We start from the raw sequence: 27630 nt of genomic DNA on the forward strand, positions 1-27630 counted from the left end.
AGCCTGGATTAGCCCGACTTTTCCACACCACCAGATGAAAACAGCAAATAAATTGTTTTTAATCTTCAGTACTGAGTGAGGCCCACCATTGTTGCCTTCAAGGGTTTATGGATGACCCTCAATGTCCATTTTTTTCCTGGCTTTGCACAAAGTGCAAAGCCTTTGAGCGTAGGAGTACATCAACTACACTTTCAAAATATTTTATGATACATCCAAGTTGTTGCCTTCAAGGGTCTATGGATAACCGGATGACCGTGATTTTTTTCCTGGCTTTGCATTGTGTGCAAAGCGGTTATAAAAGTGTATAAGTTCCCAAACTACACTTAGTATTTGAATGAAGCACTACATTTGGTGTCTTCAAGGGTGTATGGATGACCCTGCTTGTAATTTATGGAGTGGGGAAAAATCACAACTGCACTTTGTTCACAAGATTTGAATGCGATACTACAGTTGTGCCGTCATGTGTGCATGGATAACCCTGCTTGTAATTTTGCCAGCCTTTGCACTTAGTGCATTGCCTTAATGAGGAGTAGAACTACATGACAATTTCAACAGAATGTGTAATTCTACATGTCTAATACAGGGTGTATCAGAGTCCCTCTTCCATCTAATTTTTGGCAGTTCTTGATTCTTTCATAAATGACAGACATTTCCAATTTTTTAGTAAGGATTAAAATTTTGATTTATTTAAAATATGATTTTATTTTTAAATCCCCTTTGGTTGCCTTATTTACAAGTTATTAACCAGGAAATCATGGTTCTTAACATTATTTTTTACTATAAACTCCAATTTCTCATAAATTTTGAATGTTTTATTGTCGGTCCTTAAAATGGAGTAAAAGTGTTACACCATTGTTCTCAGAAGCGATCTGGGAGTCAGAGATGCTTCTAAGGGTATTCCCCATGCTGTTTTCCTTCCATTCAGCACTTTTTCCAGCCATTTTAAACATTTTCACAGACCCCCAGAACTCCTTGTAGGGTCTGCCGGAAAAATGCTTGGATTTCCCACTGACTACCATTATACTCGTTATTCGAAACGAGCATGCGAGTATTAGGAATTGCTCTGTTCGAGCAACTGAGCATTTTGGTGCTCGCTCATCCCTAGAAATCAGCTGTATGCTTTACCCCGGGGCTTAAGTGAGAAATAATATAAAAAGGTTTAGTCACTGACATGAAACTTGTCCTAATTGCCTCTTTCCTTCATATCCTTAGTTGGGGGTCTCTGGACATTTTAATAAAAGACTAATAAGAGTCGTAATAAAAAAAGATTTACAAGTCAATAAGTCTGTGAACTTTGCTTTCAGCTTCATGTGCACAATAGACGTATTTTCCCTTTGAAATCAATATCATGCTTATTTAAAGAGTATTTTAAGCATTTGTTAATGTATATTTTAGAACTGAGTCCAGCCCAAAATTCAAGACAAGAACGTCTTTGCCAACCTAACCTTACATTACCTTTTTTGTTTTTAACATTTTGTCCCGAATACCATTTTGACACTTTATAAAATGTTCTGATTAGTTAAGATAGATGAAATACCAGCCATAAGTCATCCCATCAGCCCTGATATAGTAACAAATAGGTATAACGGGGTGAGAACTGAGGCACATCTCTATAAAGTAAAAAAGTGTATGGGAGCCAAATGTGTAAGCACTATAAAAAATAAGCCTTCCCCTTGAAAAAGCAACGTACAACACACGCAAAATGTGTGTTGGGGTCTCTTCCTTGGCCTCTCAGCAGCCTGAACTCTCCCTCACCTGTCGGGTAAGAGGTATCAGGCTCTCTGCCTGTACATCGTGCTGCTGTCAGATTACATAGCAAAAACCTGTTGACAGATTCCATTTAAGGAAGGACACATGTATTGTAGCAATGAGTATCATTAAAGACATAACATCTTGGATGTCCTCTGATATAAGAGTAATCTCCAACGACTGATGCGCGGCTTCTCTGTTCCTTAGGTACCACCCCAGCAGCAGTATGAGCCGGCATTGTGTACGGCACATATCACTGTATTCTTACATCATCTAATGATGCATAACTTAATGTGACAGATCTCATCTCTTCAGTACATGCATCAGCAGACATGCTTCTGCCCAAATTATGCCCCGCTACATGACTACATTATAAAATGTGCATACAATAGATAAGCAAACAAGAAACAATACTGCGAGCTCAGGAGAATAGATATAAAGTGAGAACTATGGGAAATAAGAGCCAGGAAATCCAGAAGATAATAATGACTTCACGCTCGTTACCGATAATTAGTAACACTGCGCAGCGCGTTTAATCTGACGCTTGGTTCTTGCCGGTAGCGGAGGCATCCACGCTCTTTGTGCATTTATAATGGTCCTCGATGCCATACACCGTTCTGCAATGTTTTCTGTGCCCTCTAGTTACCATTTATTGGCATGCTTGTCTATATTAATGTAATATCTCTGATCCCAAACCTTCAATATCACTTGTAAGATCCAGGCAAGGCTGGTGAGCTTTTATAATAAGCCACATGTTATAGAAGCGCCTTCAACAGGGGCTGTCCAATAAAGACCCTTATCATTATCCACTGGATGGGCGATAAGTTGCTGATCACTGGGGGTATGACCCCTGAGACTTGTAAAGATCGGCAGAACAAGAAATTATTATCCCTTTTCGGCTTGGCAGCCCCATGCAGAATGAATGGCGCGGCGGTTTAACATGCACAGTTCCAGTTCCCCTTCTGGTTATTGGTGGAGGTCCCAACGGTCGGACCCTCACTCATCAGCAAGTCGATAGGTGATGACTTGTTTATTCCGGACAACCACTTTAGAGGGGTATTCACATCTCCAAGATCATATCCCAATATGCAGGAGGTGTAATCATTTTAGCAGTAGTTTAGGTATCCATGGTGACCAACACTGATATAGTGACAGCCAGTTGTTATTGCTCGTAACCATGGATACTTAAGTTACTGCAGTGCCCTGCACATGGGTTAAGTGACATAGTGAATCAGAAGAACTATACCACATTTCTAATTGGAGGTATTTGCTAATATTATTACTACTACACCTACAACATATTGGGATAGGATCTTGGAGATGAGACTACCCCGTTAAGGAAAGCTGGAGCAGGTAGATAAGTCTAATGGTACCATGCAGCTTCCAGCTCACTCTGAAGGTTTGTGTTCTCATGGTTTTTTTGAGGTGGTCAAAAATGATGAGTTGTGCAGTGGAAACCGCTTCTGGAAAAGCTCCTTCTTCGAGGAGTTTTGGAGCAGTTTCTCATTTCCTGAAGCAGTTCTAAAGATACTTTCAAGCATATTTAAAGCGCTTTATTTCCTGAACAGTTGTTTTTTGGCATCCTTCTGATTGGACAGTGCCTAGTTGGAGCATTTTCAAAAGAGACGCCTCAAAGTAAAGTGCACTCCCCTCCCTCCAAGTATCATTCAAAACCTGAAGTGGAGGAAAAACGCTCAAAAGACTGAACAAGAGAAGAGCAAGGTGGTTTTACCATAGAAAGGAAGAGTCTTCCAAGTGTGTGTTTGTTTTTTATTGCTTTATTAAGTGATTTTTCTGACATCCTTTGGAGCCATTTGTAAAGGATAATTTGTGGATTAAATCCGCGCTGCCACAATGATACAAATTCAGATATATTGAAGAATTCTGGTGGTTTATTCAATGCGTTTCGAGGTCTATCTGACCCCTTCATCAGGAAAATTATCACAAAGACATATATCTTCATTTCCATTGTTTTTTACATAAAGAAACCCAACAAAAAACATAGCGATTAAATCAGCAGATTACAAGAGCTGTACACAGAGCAGAACGGACCCCGGCCATGTGTCCACTCTGCACTAACTACAATGCCTTGATGTGTATATGCCGATAACCATATAAATAGCAATTTTATTAAAAGACAAGAGCTCATATTTCCTAAAATTATAAAGCATTTCAGCAATAATCACATAATTAATCTTTAATTATCGTTATGCCAAAACATGATATATTATTCTGTTAAACGGCATACAGGCAATTAATTATGTGAGACTATTAAAATTCACTGAGATGTTATAAAAGGTGAGAATGATAATCCAAAATGTATGTCTGTGTGATAGAATATTACTTTACATGCAGGACAGACAGAGACACGTATATACATTACACACACACACACACACACATTATATACACACACAGGACAGCTGTGAAGCGGCCATGTTAGTTGCACGATCAGTGGATAACATTGTAATAGCACTAATCAGAACTAATCACATGGACAGAACAAGTTCTTAGTGGGATGGCCTCTATCCATGGGGTGTACAGTCACAAAGTGTGGTCGGCTGGGATCGCTACACCAGTCATGTAGCCTAAACGCTGCAGAAAATCTGTTGCAATCAAAGTGAATGTGAGTACATGAAAACCCAAAGCCCACTCTATGTTTAAAGGTAACCAGTCACCAGGTTTGGCCAATAAGAGATACGTTCATCACCTTTCAAGGCTGATATACAGTGTTCTATAATGCTGTATATCTGCCCCCAACCCGACCTGCAAGAGAAGAAAAATAACTCTTATTATACTCACCTGTGGGGTGGTTCGGTGGGCGTCTCTGGTTTTGGGCCGGCGCCTCCCATCTTCTTAAGACCCCCGTCCTCCTGCTTGCTTTGTGTGCATGATGCGTCGCTTCGTCACCCCCCCAGTCTCCTCAGCCCAGCGCAGGCGCACTTCTCTGCCTTGTTGAGGGTAGTTCAAAGTACTGCAGTGCGCATGCGTCGGGGCTCTCTGACCTTTCCCAGCGCCTGCGCACTGCAATACTATGATCTGCCCTCAACAGGTCAGAGAAGTGCGCCTGTGCAGGAGCGCAGTGCCGAGGAGAACCGTCATCCACACGAAGCAAGCAGGAGGCCGGCATCGCAAGAAGAAGGGAGGCGCCGGACCAAGAAGAGCGACACCCATTGGACCGGACCGCCCCGCAGGTAAGTATAATAATAGTTATTTCTCTTCTCTTACAAGTAGAGTTGGGAGCAGATATACAACATTATAGAATGCTGTATAAGCCCTGAAAGGTGATGGCTGTATCTCTTATTGGTCAAAACTGGTGACAGGTTCCCTTTAAACATGCTGTTAAAAAGCACAATCTTACATGTTTTGCTAAATGGAAATATATATATATAATATATGGCACATAAAGGAAATCATATATATGCATAAATGAGGACACCAAAGGCAAACAAGCAACTGATAACAGAAACCGCTAGAAAAAAGTGATAGACGTACAGTTGTTAGTTGACTTGCAATAAAGCAGTCCGTGAGTGTTCACCGCAGCTGTGATGATCCTATGAAGGAGCGGTGCAAGGCTGGAGCGAAGCTGGCGTGTAGCGCGGTGAAAGATGCCAGAGTGACTAGCTAGAGGCTCAACTGGGGCTTCTGCTGGACTGAGAGTGGAAGCAAGTGGGAGCGGGGTCACTCCTTGGTACGGCAACCTCAAGGGGCAACACTTCCCTTATGTGTTTCGGAGATGGAGTGATCTCCTTCATCAGAGGGTGTTCAAGAGATGCAGCCACTTGTTAAATATATAGCCTGTGCTATAAAATGCCACTCCAATTAATTCATAAAATATAATATTACTGAAACAAATTAATTTGATCAACCAAAAAAAAAGTTAATCACAGCTGCGGTGAACAGTCACGGACTGCTTTATAGCTCATCTCACCGGATCTCCATCAACAGAAAGTGAGTGGTTTGAGACATTGTGTCCCCATCGTGGGTGCTATATGGCTGGCTGTGTGTAATGGTATTGTGTACCACAGAGTATAGGTGCCAACTGCCCCTTACATAATTCGTGACTGTAATTAGGGTTTAGCCTATGTCGGCTTCATTTGACAGCTACAATCAGTCTATATGCACCGATACATGTTTAAGCAAATTGCATCTAATTGTACACCAAACAGGTTGTTTTTTTTCTTCTTGTTCATTTTCACTTTATTTGCTGTACCACCTACAACCTGGTTGGTTTTTAATCTTTCTTTAATTCTAAAACCACAGTCCATGGTTGCCTGTTTTGTGCTTACTTAATGCATTGTATGGCATTTATTGTCGCAGGCACACTGCAGGTCAACTAACAACTGTATATATCTATTTCACACGTCTTTTCTAGCTGTTTTTGTTACCAGTTGCTTTTTGCCTATGGTGTTCCCTGTCTATACTATCTATCTATCTACAGGTCCTTCTCAAAAAAATAGCATATAGTGTTAAATTTCATTATTTACCATAATGTAATGATTACAATTAAACTTTCATATATTATAGATTCATTATCCACCAACTGAAATTTGTCAGGTCTTTTATTGTTTTAATACTGATGATTTTGGCATACAACTCCTGATAACCCAAAAAACCTGTCTCAATAAATTAGCATATTTCACCCATCCAATCAAATAAAAGTGTTTTTTAATAACAAACAAAAAAACCATCAAATAATAATGTTCAGTTATGCACTCAATACTTGGTCGGGAATCCTTTGGCAGAAATGACTGCTTCAATGCGGCGTGGCATGGAGGCAATCAGCCTGTGACACTGCTGAGATGTTATGGAGGCCCAGGATGCTTCAATAGCGGCCTTAAGCTCATCCAGAGTGTTGGGTCTTGCGTCTCTCAACTTTCTCTTCACAATATCCCACAGATTCTCTATGGGGTTCAGGTCAGGAGAGTTGGCAGGCCAATTGAGCACAGTAATACCATGGTCAGTAAACCATTTACCAGTGGTTTTGGCACTGTGAGCAGGTGCCAGGTCGTGCTGAAAAATGAAATCTTCATCTCCATAAAGCATTTCAGCCGATGGAAGCATGAAGTGCTCCAAAATCTCCTGATAGCTAGCTGCATTGACCCTGCCCTTGATGAAACACAGTGGACCAACACCAGCAGCTGACATGGCACCCCACACCATCACTGACTGTGGGTACTTGACACTGGACTTCAGGCATTTTGGCATTTCCTTCTCCCCAGTCTTCCTCCAGACTCTGGCTCCTTGATTTCCGAATGACATGCAAAATTTGCTTTCATCAGAAAAAAGTACTTGGGACCACTTAGCAACAGTCCAGTGCTGCTTCTCTGTAGCCCAGGTCAGGCGCCTCTGCCGCTGTTTATGGTTCAAAAGTGGCTTTACCTGGGGAATGCGGCACCTGTAGCCCATTTCCTGCACACGCCTGTGCACGGTGGCTCTGGATGTTTCCACACCAGACTCAGTCCACTGCTTCCTCAGGTTCCCCAAGGTCTGGAATCGGTCCTTCTCCACAATCTTCCTCAGGGTCCGGTCTCCTCTTCTCGTTGTACAGCGTTTTCTGCCACATTGTTTCCTTCCAACAGACTTACCATTGAGGTGCCTTGATACAGCACTCTGGGAACAGCCTATTTGTTGAGAAATTTCTTTCTGGGTCTTACCCTCTTGCTTAAGGGTGTCAATGATGGCCTTCTTGACATCTGTCAGGTCGCTAGTCTTACCCATGATGGGGGTTTTGAGTAATGAACCAAGCAGGGAGTTTATAAAAGCCTCAGGTATCTTTTGCATGTGTTTAGAGTTAATTAGTTGATTCAGAAGATTAGGGTAATAGGTCGTTTAGAGAACCTTTTCTTGATATGCTAATTTATTGAGACAGGTTTTTGGGGTTATCAGGAGTTGTATGCCAAAATCATCAGTATTAAAACAATAAAAGACCTGACAAATTTCAGTTGGTGGATAATGAATCTATAATATATGAAAGTTTAATTTGTAATCATTACATTATGGTAAATAATGAAATTTAACACTATATGCTAATTTTTTGAGAAGGACCTGTATCTATCTAGAATCATGGCCCTATCTATCTATCTATCTATCTATCTATCTATCTATCTATCTATCTATGCCTCAGGATATGTTCAGATGTTGTGTTTTTGCCATGTTTTTTCCCCCAATGAGAAATCACAGCGTTTTATAGTACCAAAGTGAATGAGATCCCTGAAGTCTCCTGCACACGCTGCTTATTTTTTCTTTGCAGGTTTTGAAGCATTTTGAAATCTGCATCATGCCAATTCTTTCAGCGTTTTTACAATGTTTTTCACCCATTCAAATAAATGGAAAAACGCCTATAAAAACACATGCACAAACATGCAAATTTCCTGCCAACACTCCAGTACTTGCAGCAGATTCTTGTTACAAATACTGAGTTTCTGCTCATACCCCAAATGTTAGATGACTCAATAATTGGCGGACTGTTGGTCCATCTAAACGTGTCGGCAAATCATCTGACGAATGTGCAGAACACTCATTCGCCAGGCGGAATAATTTTAAGCTAGCGTAATAATGATCAAGAGCAGATCACCCCATGTACACAGGAGCTGTGCTGTCGAAAAAAGGCCAACAAACACAGCCGATCATTTAACAGTCTGCTTTAGTCTGTGTTAAAGGGGCAATAACCATGCTCTATAATTGATATTGTATGGGGATTACATGCATTAAACGGGTTGTCCGGTGAAAACAAATTACCACCTATCAACAAGACTGATGATAACGTGACAATCCATTAGGGCCCGACTGTAGCGATCTACACAGATGAGCAGAACGGGGGAGCTTTCACCCCTGTTAGAATCGAGCTGCAGTGCCCCATTCATTTCCTATGGGGCTGCCGTGGGGTGCAGTTGGGGTCAGGCATCAGAGCTGTTGTGCCACTTTGTAACGGGGATAAAAGATCTCCTCTCTGCTGATTAGTGTGGGTCCTAGTGGCCAGACTCCCGCCGGTCAGTAATCTATCAGCTATCCTATGGATAGGAGATAAAGGGCTTGTCCTATTAAAACAAATGAACTAAAACAGACATATGAGGAGAGCTGACCGATCCTCTTATAATCAAAAGATGACAGTACACATTTCATATAAGTTGAGAAGAAAACTGGGAAAATATTTGGATGACCTAAAATTAGAAAACCGATTTGTTCATATTTTGCTGTGAGATTGAAAAATTTGTGAAGTTAATAATGTTTTACATTTACTAGTTTACAAATATTCAGCTCCACAAAAAAAAACCTAAAATGCAAGTACTTTAATTTAAATTTTGAAATATTATTTCACGGCTTTTTTTTTTTAGACAACAGGACAGGTGCCAATTTAGAGATTCAGAAGATGCAAGTTCTTTTTTACCCATTTCATCAGGCTAGACTCCAAACACTAAAAAGTGCGAATGTCTGAAAAAAAAACAAACCCCGTGGGTTTCTTCCAGAGCGCGGTGGGAGCACAGCATGGCAAAACACATGGGCACAAAACTGAAAATAAACTCTCCGGGGAACTGACAAGTTGAATAGTCAAGAAATTTGCAACTATACATTAGCAGCAGCAAAGGCAGAAACAGAGGACTAAATGTCAGGAAACTAATGGGTTCACTTAGCGCGGGGTTCGGTGACCGCGGGCCCTGTGCTCCCCGACCGGCTGCATTACCATGGACCTTAAAATGCATTTAAACTGTACTTAGGAAATGAAAATACCCTGTAACTGGAATCACAGTTCTGCCTGCCATACACCTTCCAGGGCGGATGGCTGAACGCTCGTCTTCCCACCCGACGGGCAGAGGAAAATGAAGACCCTCATACACAGACTAACGATGACTGAAAACAACGATATCAATGGGATCAGCCGACAGTCTAATGTGTATGGGGGCCTCAAAAAGGCGCTGCCAACACCTTATCCCCCTATTAATGAGATTTCCCCTACTTTAAGAGTTATCAATGGGTCAAAGGAGAGGTAACAAAAAGAAAAATCCTATACTTAACTCCTGAAGCGCCACTGGTCCTCCACACTCGCTACTGCGTCCCAGGCCATCAACATTTGGAAGGGGCATCACGTAGCCAGGGATTAGATTCAGCTTTTACAATCCGCCGCCAGAGCAGAAGTAATGTAAAAGCTGCAGCCAATCAGTTGGCTGCAGAGGTGATGTGACGCCTCTTCTGGATGTTGATGTCCTTAGACCAGAGGGTAACGCAATTATCCACCTTGGGACCACTGAATGTCCAATTGTTCCTTCCAATGACATCTTTTGGGGGAAGAGTGAGCATTAAATGAGGGAGTTCAGACAATTATGTTCCGTAACAATCTGCACCCAACAAATATTTCAGAAATCCCTGTGATTCCAGGGGGAAGTCTCATCTTTGCTATCCCTGAACATAGAGCTGCCATAATTCACAATTTTTATTGCTCCTGTGCGGTTACCCCTTGTCTTGCACATCGCACATTAATGTAAGTTTATAAAATGTCAAAGACTCAACTTCTAGTTTTCTACATAACTATAACTGCCCCACTGAGCCTCAATTATCACCGCAAGAATACCGCCATGCTGCCCTTGGTAACCATTAAGAGCTCTTACGTTTCTTGCAAACTGACCGGTTAGTATGGACAACAATGACAGCTGTTTGGTTGCCATTTTTTATTAACTCAACATACATAGGGCCCATCATATTTTTTGGGACCTTTGCAGAAATGAAATTGTGTCAAAGAAAACTATAAATCCCATTGCCACTTACTTTCAGCTCTTTTTCAAGTCTGTCCACTTCTGCTCCTAGCGTGTCTATGATGTTCTCCCCATGCTTAAGCATAAAAGCTTCCAAGTCTTCTGGAGTCTTCACCTGTCGAATTTCCTACATCACAAATAAGAAAATCATCATCAAATATCAGTTTAGGTGATATATTACACAAGCCCTGCATAAATACTAAAACTAGAACTCCGCCATCATGTTCTTTGTAAGATTAAAAGGTTCCCTACGAGAGGAGGCTGGCCACGTCTCCCACCAGAAGTGACAATGGAGACACGCCAGGGAGAATGTGTGGTCTGGCGGCTTAGGCAACCATACAGCGATGTCCGCCACTTCTGTAGAGGGGCTTGTAGGTGACGCTTCAGGCGGAGACCTCCACAACTCCCAATGAGATGAACAGTAGCTATGCACATTCACATGCGCCAAGCCCCCCATACTGGGGACAGCAGGCAGATGGGTTTATCAAACGCCTCCTTCCGATATAAAATTAAAGTTCACAGATCACATGGAAAACTATCTTGAAGGCATAACAAGGTTCCTGACCAGAGAAGGGAAGCTGAAAAGTTTGAGGTCATAAAGAGAAGGATTTGTAACTAGAGCAATGTGGGAGAACAGATTTTGGGAGACTTTAAACTCTGAAGCTGGGGCATTGCCCACAAATTGTCGCAAAGAGAAGGCTTGGCGAACAATCGTCAACTATTTGTTCATTAGATCGGTAACTACTTTATTATCTTCCTCTTAATTTGTTTGGCCAACTAAGCAAAGCCCCTTTAGCTGCGTGCAGCCTCAGGAGACCGTCTCATTTAGTATTTGGCCCTAATCTGGGGCCATTTCCCATAAACAGAATCTTTCACCAAATTTTTCATGCTGAACTGGACACAAAGTTTTATTCCGCTCTGCAGCCACCATGAATTCCTCTTTTTTTTGTCTCTTTGTTGTGAAGATATTAGTAATTAAAGTACCGTATGTACTCAAGTATAAGTCGAGATTTTCAGACCATTTTTTAGGCTGAAATTGCCCCTCTCTGCTTATACTCGAGTCATTTTCGGCGGGGTCGGCGGGGGAGGGGGAGCGGCAGGAGTTGCATACTCACCTGCTCCTGGCACGGTCCCTTCTACTCCGATGGTCTCCGGCGCCAGCAGCTCTTCCTGTGTTCAGTGGTCATGTGGTACCGCTCATTAAAATAATGAATATGGACGCGACTCCACTTCCATAGGGGTGGAGCGCATATTCATTACTTTAATGAGCGGTACCAGTGACCGCTGAACACAGTAACGTAACAAGCTGCCGATGCCTGAAACCATCGAATCGGAGCAGCTGCCAGCAACCGCGTCGGGAGGGCGAGTATAACGGGGGAGGCTGAGTATTGCAATATTCACCTGTCCCCGTTCCACCGTCGGGCTGTGTCTTCCACGTCTGCTGGCTGTGACGTTCAGGTCAGAGGGCGCGATGACATGTTTAGTGCGCACCCTCTGCCTGAACAGTCACTGCAGAGACCCGGAAGACACAGGGGCGAGCGGCGGTGAATATCGCAAGTGCGGGTGTCCCTGCCTGCTCAGGACAAGAGGTGAGTATGTCTTTTTTTTATCGCAGAAACAGCATATGGGGCATATTATTCTATGGAGCATCTTATGGGGCCATAATCAACCTTTGTGCAGCATTATATGGGGCATATTTTCTTTGGAGCATCTTATGGGGCCCATCATAAACTTTATGGAGAATTATATGGGGATATTTTTTGTATGGAGCATCTTATGGGACCCATCAAACTTTATGGAGCATTATATGGGGTGTATTTTGTATGGAGCATTATATGGGGCTCCTGATTCAATATTGATATTCAAAAAACACAACCTACTGATGTCTCAATTAATTTTACTTTTATTGGTATCTTTTTATTTTTTTCATTTACCAGTAGCTGCTGAAATTCCCACCCTACGCTTATATTCGAGTCATTTTCAAAGTTTTTTGTGGCAAAATTAGGGGTCTCGGCTTATACTCGAGTATATACGGTATTTGGCATTTAACGAAACTCATTAGGTGCCAAACACTTTCATCCCTAACACCTCTGCAATGGAGTCAAAATGAGAAAAGAACAGAACTGTAATAGTGGCTGTATATGAGAATAATAATTTTATTTATATAGCGCCAACATATTACAATTAGGAGGGGGTGTGAACAGATAACAAGAATACAGAGTCACATACAGTTCAACAGTTACAGGGGGAGAGTGGACCCGACACACAAGGAAAAGGTCCCCTTTAAAGTATTATTCTCAAGTTCTTGTGGGTAAAATTATTATTATTATTATTATTATTATTTATTGTTATAGCGCCATATAATTGCAATAGGCTTGTGAAAACAAATACTGCAATTCACTTGTCATTTAAAAAACTCCATGTTCAAGAAGGGAGGCATTTTTAATTCTATAGTGTACAGTTCACTACCTAATTTTCTGGTTACTTCTGCAGTTTATCAATGGTGGCAGGTTTGCTAGGCAAGGATCACTGTGCTCACAAGCTCTTAGCTAGACAGCTAGTAATCACCAGCGGTGTAATGATTGTGGTCGCAGAGGCTGTGACCAGGCCCGTGCAGGTGGGGACCAGCACAAACTTCAACTGGGTGTGCAGCCTCGGACGCACAGTGTATTGCGGTACAGAGACCGGTCAGGTGAGTGTGCGGCAATACAAGCTGCCAGCCAATCAGAGGCCAGCAACTGACATCTGTGACTGGGGGCATGTGGTTGTGACGTTATGCACGCCCATCGCTTGCACGCTAAAGTCAGCTTCAGGAGCGGACACCACGTGGCGAGGGAGTGGAGGCAAGGGGATAATAATTGTTTATTTTTTTTCTATGCATTAACAGGGGCAGGATGGGAACATAAACCAGGATGGAACCCAGGATAAGTCACATGTGTACCAGGATGAACAATTTATATACCAGGATGGAGTCCAGGCAGGATGAGAGACATATATACCAGGATAGGGGATATTTATACCAAAATGGAGACTATATATAGCAGGACTGGGCCAAGAATAAGGGGCATATATACCAGGATGGGGGATATATACAGTGGAGAAATTAAGTATTTGATACGCTGCTCATTTTGTACATTTTCCCACCTACAAAGAATGGAGAGGTCTGGAATTTTTATCGTAGGTACACCAACTGCGAGAGACAGAATCTTAAAAACAAATATCCAGAAAATCACATTGTAAGATTTTTACATATTTTATGCAGTCAAATGCAAATTAATTAAGTATTTGATATAATAGAAAAACAGAACATAACTTTTGGTACAGAAACCTGTGTTTGCAATTACAGAGGTCAGACGTTTCCTGTAGTTCTTGACCAAGTTTGCATACACTGCAGCAGGGATTTTGGCCCACTCCTCCATATAGATCTTCCCCAGATCTTTCAAATTTAAGGGCTGTCACTGGGCAACATTGAGGTTTAGCTCCCTCCAAAGATTTCTACTGGGTTCAGGTCTGGAGACTCACTAGACCACTCCAGGACCTTGAAATGCTTCTTACAGAGACACTCCTTAGTTGCCCTGCCTGTGTGTTTCGGGTCATTGTCATGCTAGAAGACCCAGCCATGACCTATCTTCAATGCTCTTACTCAGGAAAGGAGGTTGTTGGCTAAAATCTTGCAAAATATGACTCCATCCATCCTCTCTTCAATACAATGCAGTTGTCCTGTCCCCTTTGCAGAAAAGCACCCTTACAGTATGATGTTCCCTCCACCATGCCTCACAGTTGGAATGGTGTTCTTGGGGTTGTACTCATCCTTCTTACGCCAAACACGGCCAGTGGAGTTGATATCAAAAAGTTCTATTTTGGTCTCTGACCACATGAACTTCTCCCATGCCTCCTCTAGATCATCGAGATGCTCTTTAGTGAACTTCAAATGGGCCTGGACATGTGCTGGTGTGAGCAGAGAGACCTTGCGTGCCCTGCAGGACTTTAATCCATGACAGCGTAGTGTGTTAGTAACCTTAATGTTTGTGACTGTGGTCCCAGCTCTCCCAGTGTAGTTCTGGTCTGATTCCTGAACTTTCTCAGTATCATCCATACCTCAAGAGGCGAGATCTTGCATGGAGCCCCAGATTGAGGAAGATTGACAGTCATCTTGTGCTGCTTCCATTTTCTAACAATTGTACCAACAGTTCTTGCCTTCTCACCAAGCTCCTTGCCTATTGTCTAGTAGCCCTTCCCAGCCTAGTGCAGGTCTACAGTTTTGTCCCTGGTGTCCTTAGAAAGTTCTTTGGTCTTGGCCATGGTGGAGAGGTTGGAGTGTGATTGATTGTGAGGACAGGTGTCTTTTATACAGGTAACAAGCTCAAACAGGTGCAATTAATACAGGTAATGAGTGCAGAGAAGGAGTGCTTCTTAACCCTTATCCGGCTGAATAGGTACAATTGTAACTATTCCGTTTTAAAATTGCAATAACTTTTTTTTGAAAAGACGTAGAGGGCTGAAATTTCGTGACATCTCTACATTTTTGGTCCAGAATATATTGGCCAAATTTCAATAAAATATCTCCACCCACTTCCGAGATAAGGGGTCGAGATCTTTTTGCATCCATAACAAGCTGCATAGGTACAAATGTACCTCATATATTTTGAATGAAGATAATGCAAGGGAAAAAGCATAAATTTTTTTTTAATGATAATGCTATTTAACTATTATAAACAAGTAAAAAACTGTTCATTTACATTATAAAAGAAAATGTAAGAAACTTTTTTTTATTGATTTTCTTTGCAAGTAATGCATGTTGGCTTTGCTACAGAGTGTTCATCGCAAATGGGTTTCACACAAACCACACAAGACTTTCTAGTCTTGCGTTGTTTTCGCCTCAGGTCTCTGCAGACATAGCAACTACCAACAACAGGGGAGGGTCCACGACTACCATGAGGTATTTTGGGGCCAGCTGCTGGCTGCGATGCTACCACAATGCATCGTCCAAGCACCATTTCTACTGCACCTCGAAGAAAATGGTTTCTCATTATCATTTTGTTTGTACTACGATCTTCAATTGCAATCATACACAGCTGATTTGCGAGATCTTTCAGGAACTTTCTTCGTTGATCCTTTGCCCTGAAGCTTGGATTGTGTTCTCTGTAGATGATGTAGGATGCTAACCCACTGACATCAATCATATTGTAGAAAAATGCCAAAGTCCAACGTGATGTTCGTCGTTTCACAGTGTACTCTCCCAACATTTTATCCATAACATCAACGCCACCTTTTGTTATGTTGTAGTATTTTATTATCTCTGGCTTGGCTGCTAGTGTCTCTTCAACTTCTCCCGTCATGTGCATAGATGATAGAAGCACGACTGATTTGTTCTTCTTTGGTACATATGAACAGACTGTTGCATCATGATTGTAGGCAAAATTTGTCGAGTATACAGGCCTTTCTTTGGCAGGCTGCATGTTGTTAGGTAGGAACCTTTTGTTTTTTCTCACTGTACCAACTAGTGTCATGTTCCAGGAGTTCAATACCTTAGCTAGTTCCATGGTTGTAAAGAAGTTATCGGTGGTGACATTTCTTCCAGAGCCTTTATACGAGCTCACTAGGTCCAATACTGTTCGTTCTCCAATGTTTACTTGTCGAGGACCATCAGTTGGTTTCCCAGTGTAGAGCTGACCTTGTAAAGGGTAGGCATTTGATGAGTCACAAGCCCAGAAAATCTTTATGCCATATTTAGCTGGTTTTGAAGGTATATACTGGGTAAATTTAGTATGACCTCTAAATGGAAATAATTGCTCGTCGACGGTGATACAATGATATGGCTTGTAGGCTCTCTCCAGATTACTGTTCAGCATTGTCCAGATGTCCCGTATTGGTGCAGCTTTATCTGTTTGCACACGTTCTGCACGTGTATTTTCGTTGTCAAACCTGATAAATCTGAGTATCATCTTGAAGCGGTCACGAGACATGGCTGCACGTATAAGAGGCAGAGCAGCAACATTCCACATTTCCTCCAGATTCTCTTTGTTGGCTCTGTGCACACCAGCAGCAATCAGTATGCCCAAAAATGCATGAAGTTCAGTTTCAGTAAATTGCTTGAATGTTTTTTGTGGTGGCCGTTTGGAAGAATCAGGAAAACGTTGTACCAGTTCGTTGTTGTAAGCATCACAAACTCTCTTGGCCTTTCGATTCGTTTCCCGTAATATGATGTCACACATCTCGGGAGTCATGATGGACTTGAATAGCTCTTTTGCTGTATATAGGTTGCTGATTGCTGCAGGGCCACCTCTTTGTCGTAGGACATTACGAGATCTTGTTTGTGCATTTGGCAGTGGATTACTGCACCATTGAGTTTCATCCTTAGCAGTCCAAATGTCGCCTGCACTTTGAGGCACAGAATCATCCTCAACACTTTCGTCTGATTCGTATTCATTTTCATGCTCTATGACCATTTCTTGTTCAATGTCTGAATCTTCTTCAGTAACATCCACTTGTGGTACATAGTTTTCATCATCAGATGGAACATATGGTTCATCCTCATGCTCAGAATCAGATTCTTCTAGCATTCGCATTATTTCGTCAGACGTAAATCTGTAAATATGAAAAAATGTAAAATAAATAATTTTCCGAAATACTACATTATTGGCTTTTCACAAAATTATACTAACCTGCATACACGTTTTCTTGGATTATGGCGGAAACTAGATCCAGCATTACTATCACTCATGATGACTTGCTAGATGAATTTTGGCTTCGTATTTTGTGCTGAATATAAATAAAACATCGTAAAACAATATGTAGATACTAATTATTATCCATTTTTCGTATAAAAATTATACCTATAGTGATAAGTTTCATACAAAATATATGTAAGCCAAGTCCAGGCTGAAAGACAATTTGACTGTTCTGTCCCCACATAATGAGAATAAAGGTATAACTGGCTGTTAGATGCTGTGAGACTTTCCTACCTTCGTTTCCAAGAAATTGAAGACTTCACAAGCCTAGAAATGTGTGCTCACAGCAATGAGATGAACAGCAAAATGGCTAATGAGAGGAGGGAGGCAGGAAGACAAGTAGAAGCCACTCCCAGTTTGAATTAACTTAATTGACAGCAACATAAGTGACCAGTAACAACACTGAACAATAGATATCAGCATAACATTTGTAGCTGAATGAACTTTAGTTTCTGAAACCAAGTAAAGTCTTCCCACAGTGGAGGTATATGTGAAGGTACAATTGTACCTATGCAGCCTGTTAAGGTTGTAAAATTATGCAGCCTGACAAGGGTTAAAGAAAAACTAACAGGTCTGAGAGAGAGAATTTTTGCTAGTTGATCAGTGATCTGAAGTAGTCCCTCTATGCTCCTTCGATGCTACAGGGGTAAAGTTTTCCCTGCTTGCAGCATGGGAGAGAGCTTAATTTGGACCAGCAACACAACCATGCCCCTGGTCCAAACGGTCAGTCATCAGGGTTGCACCAGCCCCCAACAATCAGGAAGCTGAGAGACAGGCGAGCGGTGAGCTCCTGAACAGCAAATTGAGGATGATCCTTTATAAAAGTGACATCAAGCAATAACTTTGCAATTGGACGTCCTAGAGATTACCTTACGTGAGAACCTGTTCATGAGCCAGAATGAAGAGTTGTAGGCATTACAAGAACCAAAAAAAAATTAGAATGGCCACCATACAATCCATCCGTAAGCCAGCTGAATCCTTCACTGGCAAAATCAAATGTTTGCCCGTGACAATTCTTTTAATAGAAAGTAGGAGTAATAGGGCTAAGCCTAGCAGAGTTCTGGGATAGCTGAGCCTCCTCCATATTTGTGAGTAGTGTATGATGTTTATGGCCTCTTCTGAAGAGGAAAGGAAAAAACAGCGTCCTGAGCTAAATGGTCTTAATTTATAAAAATGGGTGTAAAACTTTAAGTTGCTAAAAAAGTAGTATTTCATAACTTCCAGTGCCTGGTGTATATAATCACAGTGTAGTCTTTACATATCAGCATCAAACATGGAGAATGCACCCAGCTATTTTGCTATTCGGAACATAAACGCTGTTTAGGCCACTGTACTTTACCAGAGCTAAAGCCCAATTTTTTGTAGACCTTCCAATGCAAAGTTGGACTTTCTCGATGTCCAAACTGGAGTTTCTCTGATGGTCTTTTCCCGAGTAGTGCGAGATGATGGACTGACTGGTCCACACTGGGGCTTCTCTCTTACCTTATCCGCACTTATTAGCCTTATACCTCTCTAGCATGGTGCGGGTGTAAGTGTTTGCCATTGTCAGACAAAAAAGCAAAACTTTTTTTTTATCAGACTGGAATGTACGCATTTTATTAATAACAACAAGATTTGGAGGCAACAAACTTACATTCAACACCTGGTCGATATCCTGCTTCTCTAAGTATGACCTGGTCACTACACGTCCATCAAAATCCACCTCTGCTTTAAATCGTACTTTGCTCATTCCCATGTCTGTGGCTTTTACATCATGAATGGCCCTGGAAATACACATATATGACAGCAATCATCTGAACATGTGTCGGACATATATCTTGGTTTTCTGCACTTTTTCATTACAGAAATCACTAAAAGGATTGAACAATCTGAGCATTAGAGTAAAGTGCAGATGAAATGACTATTAATATACAGTCGGTGGCTGCAATTACCACCGTGCTGCAGATGAAATGTGCTCTGGATAAATGGGATACAAATTAATCCTGGCCTCCGATGGCTTATGTCGTGGAGCAATAATTGTGTGCAGGTTCACCTGTAAATACAAGCCCTGAAATGGCAGGAAAAGCGCAGGCTGCCTAAGCTGCCCCTGTAAGCTTTGCCTTCGGTCTGTACCTTCTGTCCTCACGGTTCGTTCTGGATTATAGTTATAACAATAGATCGTGATTTTCCTCTACATAAGTTCAGGACATTTCCTACTAGTGATCCTAATAGAGATCTTTCACCTTAGCTTTCGTCTCAGTTGAGAAATGTCAAGTACGAAAAAAATAGAAATATAAGGAAAGGCTGAATACCAATAAGCTATTGTACCTACTTTACCCACATCTTGGGGGGGGGGGGGGGAGGATCTGAATAAAATATGAAAAAACAAAACGATAATGCCAAAAATAAAATGCATAAAAAGCAATTCTCATGTTTTTTATTTAAAAGAGGACCTGTCACTAGGTCAAAAATGGCCAGCTATTGCCCTCATTTTATTTTCGCTGCTCCCGTCTTTATTTTTCTAAAATCTGCAATGCGGTTCCAGACATATGACCATTTATATTTAGCGCTACTTTTTATGGTCTTTACAAAAGGGCGTGGCTCTCGCGGTAAAAATACAGGGCAACCTGAAGACACGCCCCCAGAGAATCCTGAGCGCCGCGCCCATATAAAGTCATAACCACGCCCCCATAATCCAAACTGTCAATCAAGGAGAAGCGCACCCCCTTCCCCCTGGCAGGCGATGAGCAGCGGCACTCCTGCAAAAGAGATGTAGAACCCTAACTTATCATCAACCGCAGATATAACGCTAATCTGCTGCTTAAAGGGGTTGTCCACTACTACGGCTAATTAGAAGAAAAACCATGAGATGGTATGATCTAAAGCCAGTATCTGCACACCGTCCATACCTTACAGCAGGGTCACTTTCCAGGAGCTCAGTAAGCCTCTGAACTTGCTCTGGTTGTATCGACCGGCCGATTAGGGCCTCGGTGTTGGTGTATATAAGGAATGCTGAGACGGCTCCTAACAAAGTCCCTACACCGAGGGAGCCCAAGCTGTCATAGTAGGGATTTCCTAGATGAGAGAGGAACAAGAAAACACACAATAGTGACTCCTCTGTGTCTGCTCTTCTGGATAAAAGGTGGCGCTCCGGAGGGCGAGACAAATAACCGCACAAGTTTACTAGTAGAAAGTCATTGGCGGCTGCACTAGAGCGGATAAGAGTATTAGAAACCCTAAAACTGAACCTGTCTCTGTGACAGGTGACACACAATAAAACAGAGACGTCAGCCCGCACTTGGCAGAACCAACAGATGTGGCTGCCGAGATTTACGAGGTGAAAGAAAGCATTAAAAGTTCACAAACCAGGGGTGAACATACATAATTCATGGAGATTTGCCTTGGGTGCCTGTGTCCAATCAACGAAATGTTTCCCACATCTATATCAAACGCTGATTTATTAGCCAAAAAAACAACTGATGCCAGATGCAGCGTAATGGAAACGCAGGCGAATCACACAGGAACATGGAGTTTAATAACGGGACCAATGCGGGTGGGTTATATACACCGAATACTCATGTGTCCATTCATTCCGGCATCCCGTGTTGTACGCAGTAAGAACGATAAATGTGTAGACATGTATGTGCATTCGATACAAAAGTTCCGTCCTGCTCCGCTCACTTCTGTATGGAGAGGTGTAGGGTGCAGGTAGTGCAGATCTGGATGTGGGTGGCGGTGAGGGGATCTGCAAGTCCCGTACAAGTCATGGCATCCCTGAGAGTATGGCCGACCTGTGCCCAGGACACAATTATATCTATTGATAGTAAGCAATAAAGGTTACTAATGAATGACACAGCAAGCAGAGATCTTGAGAACGGTGAACCTGTCAAAATGGCAAATCAATTACCCAGCTACAACCAAGTGCCAAATATATGTTGAAGTTTACCGGTCATGCTCCTCCTGTCGGTGCCTCTGCCCATGGACTCCCTTGTAGTATATGGGCAAATTATCTTTCCATGTTTATTCCTTGTGTATCAGCTCACATTTTTTCATGAAAGGGGTTGTATGAGACTTGTATTGAATGCCGATCCTTAGAATAGGTTATCAACATCCGATCGGTGGGAGTGCGGCCACAGACACCCCTGCCAGTCAGCTGTTACCGATGCTGGTGCAGATATGCTCTGCAGAGCGGAGCTACATAGCCCCATCAGCTGCATAGTGGCCGCGGCTGGGTACTGCACAAATAGAGGCAGAGGTGCAGGACCTGGCTGTGGCCATTATACAGTTGAGTTGATGGAGTTGGGCAGCTCCGTAACTGAGCACATCTGGCTGCCACCGATACCGGGAGCAGCTGATCGGAGGGAGTGCAGGGTGTCGCACGCTCACCGATCACATACTGATAATCCAGACTAGAGGTCCCCTCCTTTCTTACCTGGAGCGCCACATACAGCTCAGAGAGGACAGCGAGCCACATCCAAACCTCTTCCCCTGAATTAGTGACATTCTGCTCCCTCCCCCTCAAAGTAGTGGCACCCAGAGCCACAATTACTGGTATAATGACAGCCCATAGAAGTCACACTGAGGAAGCATACATACATCCAGGGGTACCCACAACACCCCGATTTGGTATTCATCATGCACTCCCACTGTCGGACAGCATCATATTTCCTCCAGATTACTATACTTAATTTATCTCTGAACCCCAAGGGCCAGCATCTATCTGCACATCCAGATCTGCTATTCTCTAAGGAGCTATTCACAAAAGTCGCCAACTGGAGACCCGATATTCACTGATGTCGGCCAGACCTGGTGCTAATCCCCAAAGCTGGCAGACAGCCGCGAACCACCCATAAGGGGCCCACAAACCGCAGGTTGAGGACCCCTAATCTATATTAAGAGTAGACCATCAATGTACGTGGCCTGGAAAGCTCCTTTCCTTTTTTTTGCTTTACTTGTCATTTATTACTGCTCTTATTTGCTTTTTTTTCCTCTATATTTCTACCCATGGCGATTCATACAGACATTATACAATGAATGGAACAATCTTTACGTCTTTGCTCATGTTTTTCAGTTTGTGCTGCAAGAAATTGGATGTTTCTTACTACAGCGGCACCAGCTCATTACTTACAGTCCTCCTTTTCTGCGGATGCTCTGCCTCATTTTGCTATTTTTTGCATTTCACCTTGGTTTCCTTTATTTTTAAGTTTCCATTACCGGAGATTACATTACTTTAGCAATCCCTTTGTGCATTTTAATTACTTTTAATCTTATCTTTTTGAGGTATCATCCTTGTGCTGTATAATTGAGTAACCTTTTTAATAACGGTTCATTTTGGGCCTGCACACGCGAGTCACTGATTGAACACGTTTTGCATTTTTCGATACCTGTGCAACCTGCTCGCTTTAAGCTTGACCACCACTTTCTCCATTATGGACAGCAAATAACCCTTTTCTGCCATCGGACAGAATAGTACGTCTGATGGCAGAACCCCCGCTTTGATGCGGGCTCCGGAGGTGAGCCCGCATGAAAGCCGGGACATGTCAGCTGTTTCGAAAAGCTGACACATGCCCACACTAGGCGCGGGTGGAATCGCGATCCGCCCGCACCTATTAACTAGTTAAATGCCACTGTCAAACACTGACAGCGGCATTTAGAAATCACCATTCGGCCAGAAATGCGCACACTGGTGACCCCCGTCACATGATCGGGGGTCATCGGTGCGTCGGTATGAAAACCAGAGGTCTCCTTGAGACCCCTATGGTTGTTGATGCCGTATTGCTACGAGCGCCACCCTGGATAAGTTTTTTTCGACGGATCCGACTAGCGGATCTGGCTAATTGGATCGTAGCATGCTCAGTTAAAAAAAAAACGGAATCAGTCACCGGATTCCGTCATTTGACAGATCCTGCGCCCATAGGCTTCCATTCTAGCAAACGACGGACGGCGACGGATCCATCACTGTCCGATTTTTCGACGTACACAAAAAACGCTGGACAAACAATGTTCGATGGATCCAGCGAACGACGGATGAAACGTGAGGCCATCCATCACTAATACAAATCTATGAGAAAAAAAACGGATCCGGCGGCATTAGTCGCTGCATCCGGTTTTTTCAAAATTCGACGGATTGCGACTGACGGCAAAAAACTGATGTGTGAAAGGGGCCTTAGCCAGATCTGCTAGTCGGATCTGGCGAAAAAACGGATCCATCGCATCAGTTTTTCACACTCTGTGATGGATCCGTCGAGCCAACGGATTGTGACTGACAGCAAAAAACTGATGTGTGAAAGGGGCCTTAATCATGCTCCTCAGACAAAAGGCTGATAATGGTCACAAGAATCTGAAGTTTGAATTTTAGAGGGCTGATCTAGGAGTTTATCATTTTTAGGGGTATGGGAATATATAAGGGTTGTTCTGGTGAATCACAACAGACACCAATGGAGTCCAGGGTAGTGTGATGTCCCCCATTTTGATGGGGAAAAAAATAAAAAAATAAAAAGTTTGGAAACATCAAACGTTGCTGATAACCATCAAGATCAGTGTTACAGAAGAAAGCAGACAGGGATTCTAGACAATGGTTTTACCAGTAAGAAGGAAATCTGAGCAAATTATCACCTGTGAGCGACGTCAGACCCATGCAGGAGGCAGCCATGATCACTCCTAAAACTGCTGCCGCATCCTCCATCAGGACCACGTTAGTACTCGGATCCTTAGACTGGATTACTAGAAGAATAACGCAAAACATCAATAAGAGTCTTACATTACTATTTCACCTCTATGGATTGGAATAAAACAATCTGATGAATACAGAGTGAACCTAAAACATGGATGGAAACAATACACAAGTATGTCTGCCGTGTACTTTCTCTACAACGTTTTCCATAACATTCTCCAAAAACTAAAAGTCCTAAGACAGAAGAGCAATAGCAGTACCCCATCCTGAGGCAATGGGCGACTAACATAAGAGTGGTTAACACTAGTCGGAAGAGTAAGCTGGGAATTCATAAGTCTGCAGGTGAAGTGTATAAGCTTTTATTAAAATGATGCTGAAAGTTAGAATTATAGTATTAGTGAGTCGCTAATTCCCCAAACGACCATCACCAATGTCATTAGAGGGGTTGTATAATGCTGGAATTAAGGGTTTCTCTTTTTATTTTTCAAAAGCAGCGCCGCTCTTGCTCATGGATTGGGTCTGGACTTGCAGAGTTGCCACACTGGCCTCATAAAAGAGATTTACTACCAATCTGTGATCGGCAGGAACTCAAAACTATACATTCCCTGGGCTGGCTGGCAAATTTCCCACAGTATTTATTGCCAAGTGTTGGCAATTTCAAGTTTTTGCTTAAACCAGGTCGGTCACCAAATTTCACAATATAAACGGCATGTATTACTAAATAGATCTTTGAGACTAGATGACTGTGGTGTAGTAACTTTAATTCCAGGCCCCAGAGTTTGATTGACAGTTACTGAGTGTCCCTCCTCCCTGCGGAGATCACACACAGCTCAGTACAAGCTGCAGCTGTCCGTAAGGCTGGGTGGTAAAGATTGAGTACACTTGGTTTCATGGGTCATTTCATTTTAGAATTGGATTCACAAAATGCTTACTTTGAGATCTGGAATATACAGTCATTCTAACACGCATTTTCACACCCGTCTCATCAGGTCTAAAAGATCTACTTCATAATGTATGCAGTTTGAAAAGAGAAAGCTGGTGACAGATCGGCTTTAATATGTTTTCTCTATTTTTAAACTGAAATTTGACCATCACTGAGAGGAGGATGTAATTTGGAAGGTAGACAAGTATGAGGACCTCTTTAGAGATATGGATCCGTATAGCGTGGGTGCTGTGAACATACCGTACTGATAAAAGGACATTCCCTTTATTCGTGCGCTTTTCCTAATCTCATTAACAGCAACCAGGAGTGTAGCTAAATGGAATAATAAAAAAAAAAAAAGAAAAAAAAAAAAGATTATTGCAGCAGAGCGCTCATGAGAACATCCTAAGCAATCCATTCACACTCGAATTTCAGCGCGCAGACGGGCGACGTCGGAGATGCAGAAAGATATCGGCGAGCTGAGTAATAGCTGGGCGTAAATCTAATTATTCCTATGACGTCACGTGCGCCGTGTCCTAATCCCGGACCGTAGATCGATGTCCCCTGCACAGCACAGGTTTACGCTCTGATTTGTCACAGGCTAAAGATCTGCCTCTTATAGGTTCCAGAATATTACACGTTATTGCCAATAAAAGTAACAATATTTCTAGGGATTCCCAAAAAAATCAGCTCCCATAGCAGAACCGGTAACAGGTAAGCTTATTGTGTCCCATAATGGCGGTCCATGGTGACATATTGCTTACCTCCTTCAGAAACTAACGATCCTGCCAGGATACAGTATGCCTGTAACGATAACACAAGCCTTGTACTTTCTCCGGGAAGAGACTGTGACAGGGTACAGAAAGGAGACCTCAGACTTACCCAGAGAAGAGACTCCATGGGTTGCGGATGAAGTAACCCCATGATGCCATGATACCAAGACAGTCCAGCACCCATCATAAAAATGCCAACGCCGCTGATCAATGAGGCAATGTAGCGCATATTGGTGAAACCATACCTGTGGGATTAATAAAGTCACAATTATTTGGTTCTGAATTTAAAGACCCCGTGTTGTCAGACAGGAGCTTTCTACAGGGTTCCTGAAACAGGATAAATGAGTGTATTAGGCCGGCTTCACACTTGCGAGTTTTACGGACGTAAGAGCGCAGAAACTACGTCCGTAAAACTCGCAAAAAATACGGCACAATTATTCTCTATGCCCCTGCTCCTATCTGCCGTATTTTACTGATCAGTATTATACGGCTTTCTACGGCCGTACAAAATCGCAGCATGCTGCGTTTGTCACCGTACTGCGCAAGAAATACACCAATGAAAGTCTATGGAAGCGTGAAAAATACGGATTTCACACGGACAAGCAGTGTGACTTGCGAGAAATACGCAGCGCTGTTAGAGAGAAAAGCCGGTAATTCAGTGCGGTGTACAGTAAAATCACACTGACAGCTTACAGTAGAATAGGTAGAATAAATGTGTACACATAGAATAGGTATATATATATATATATATATATATATATATATATATATATATATATATATATATGTCAGTGAGACACATATATGTATATATATTAATATTTATTCCAGCGCTATACAGCTTGAAAGCCGGTAATTCAATTACCGGCTTTTTCTTTCTCCTTCCTAAAACCCGACATGATTTGAGACATGGTTTACATACAGTAAACCATGTCTTCTCTCCATTTTTTTGCATATTCCACACTACTAATGTCAGTAGTGTGTATCTGCAAAATTTGGCCGTTCTAGCTCTTAAAATAAAGGGTTAAATGGCGGAAAAAATTGGCGTGGGCTCCCGCGCAATTTTCTCCGCCAGAGTAGTAAAGCCAGTGACTGAGGGCAGATATTAATAGCCTGGAGAGGGTCCATGGTTATTGGCCCCCCCCTGGCTAAAAATATCTGCCCCCAGCCACCCCAGAAAAGGCACATCTGGAAGATGCGCCTATTCTGGCACTTGGCCACTCTCTTCCCATTCCCGTGTAGCGGTGGGATATGGGGTAATGAAGGGTTAATGCCACCTTGCTATTGTAAGGTGACATTAAGCCTAATTAATAATGGAGAGGCGTCAATTATGACACCTATCCATTATTAATCCAATTGAATGAAAGGGTTAAATAAAACACAAACACATTATTTAAAATTATTTTAATGAAATAAAAACAATGGTTGTTGGAGTATTTTATTCTACGCCCAATCCAATCACTGAAGACCCTCGTTCTGTGAAAGAAAAAACATAATAAACCAATAATATACTTACCCTCCGCAGATCTGTAACGTCCAACGATGTAAATCCTTCTGAAGGGGTTAAAACATTTTGCAGCAAGGAGCTTTGCTAATGCAGGCTGCTCCTCGCTGCAAAACCCCGGGGAATGAGTCTAAATATAGATCAATGAGCTATATTTAGCTTCATTTGCGGTGAGGCGCCCTCTGCTGGCTGTTTATAGATCGTGGGAACTTGCCTAGAAAGCCTGGGAGCTTTCTAGGAAATTTCCCACGATCTATGAACAACCAGCAGAGGGCGCCTCACCGCAAATGAAGCTAAATATAGCTCATTGATCTATATTTAGACTCATTCCCCGGGGTTTTGCTGCGAGGAGCAGCCTGCATTAGCAAAGCTCCTTGCTGCAAAATGTTTTAACCCCTTCAGAAGGATTTACATCGTTGGACGTTACAGATCTGCGGAGGGTAAGTATTTTGTTGGTTTATTATGTTTTTTCTTTCACAGAACGAGGGTCTTCAGTGATTGGATTGGGCGTAGAATAAAATACTCCAACAACCATTGTTTTTATTTCAT

At 42.4% G+C, this 27630-nt stretch overlaps 1 protein-coding gene across 1 annotated transcript in view; it reads right to left on the bottom strand.

Annotated features, from left to right (window-relative positions):
• SLC30A9 (solute carrier family 30 member 9) overlaps positions 1 to 27630 on the bottom strand; it is a 125200-nt gene that overhangs the window by 20859 nt on the left and 76711 nt on the right. Inside the window, exons 11-17 of the mRNA XM_069744537.1 lie at positions 25687 to 25822; positions 25569 to 25608; positions 25066 to 25137; positions 23825 to 23932; positions 20119 to 20284; positions 18864 to 18993; positions 10513 to 10626 (exon numbers count right to left, since the gene is read on the bottom strand). Of these exons, the coding sequence (XP_069600638.1) occupies positions 10513 to 10626; positions 18864 to 18993; positions 20119 to 20284; positions 23825 to 23932; positions 25066 to 25137; positions 25569 to 25608; positions 25687 to 25822 (766 nt within the window). The remainder of the gene's footprint in view (positions 1 to 10512; positions 10627 to 18863; positions 18994 to 20118; positions 20285 to 23824; positions 23933 to 25065; positions 25138 to 25568; positions 25609 to 25686; positions 25823 to 27630) is intronic.

Source organism: Ranitomeya imitator, chromosome 1 (assembly GCF_032444005.1).
Source record: "Ranitomeya imitator isolate aRanImi1 chromosome 1, aRanImi1.pri, whole genome shotgun sequence".
In the NCBI taxonomy this organism is placed as follows: Eukaryota; Metazoa; Chordata; class Amphibia; order Anura; family Dendrobatidae; genus Ranitomeya; species Ranitomeya imitator.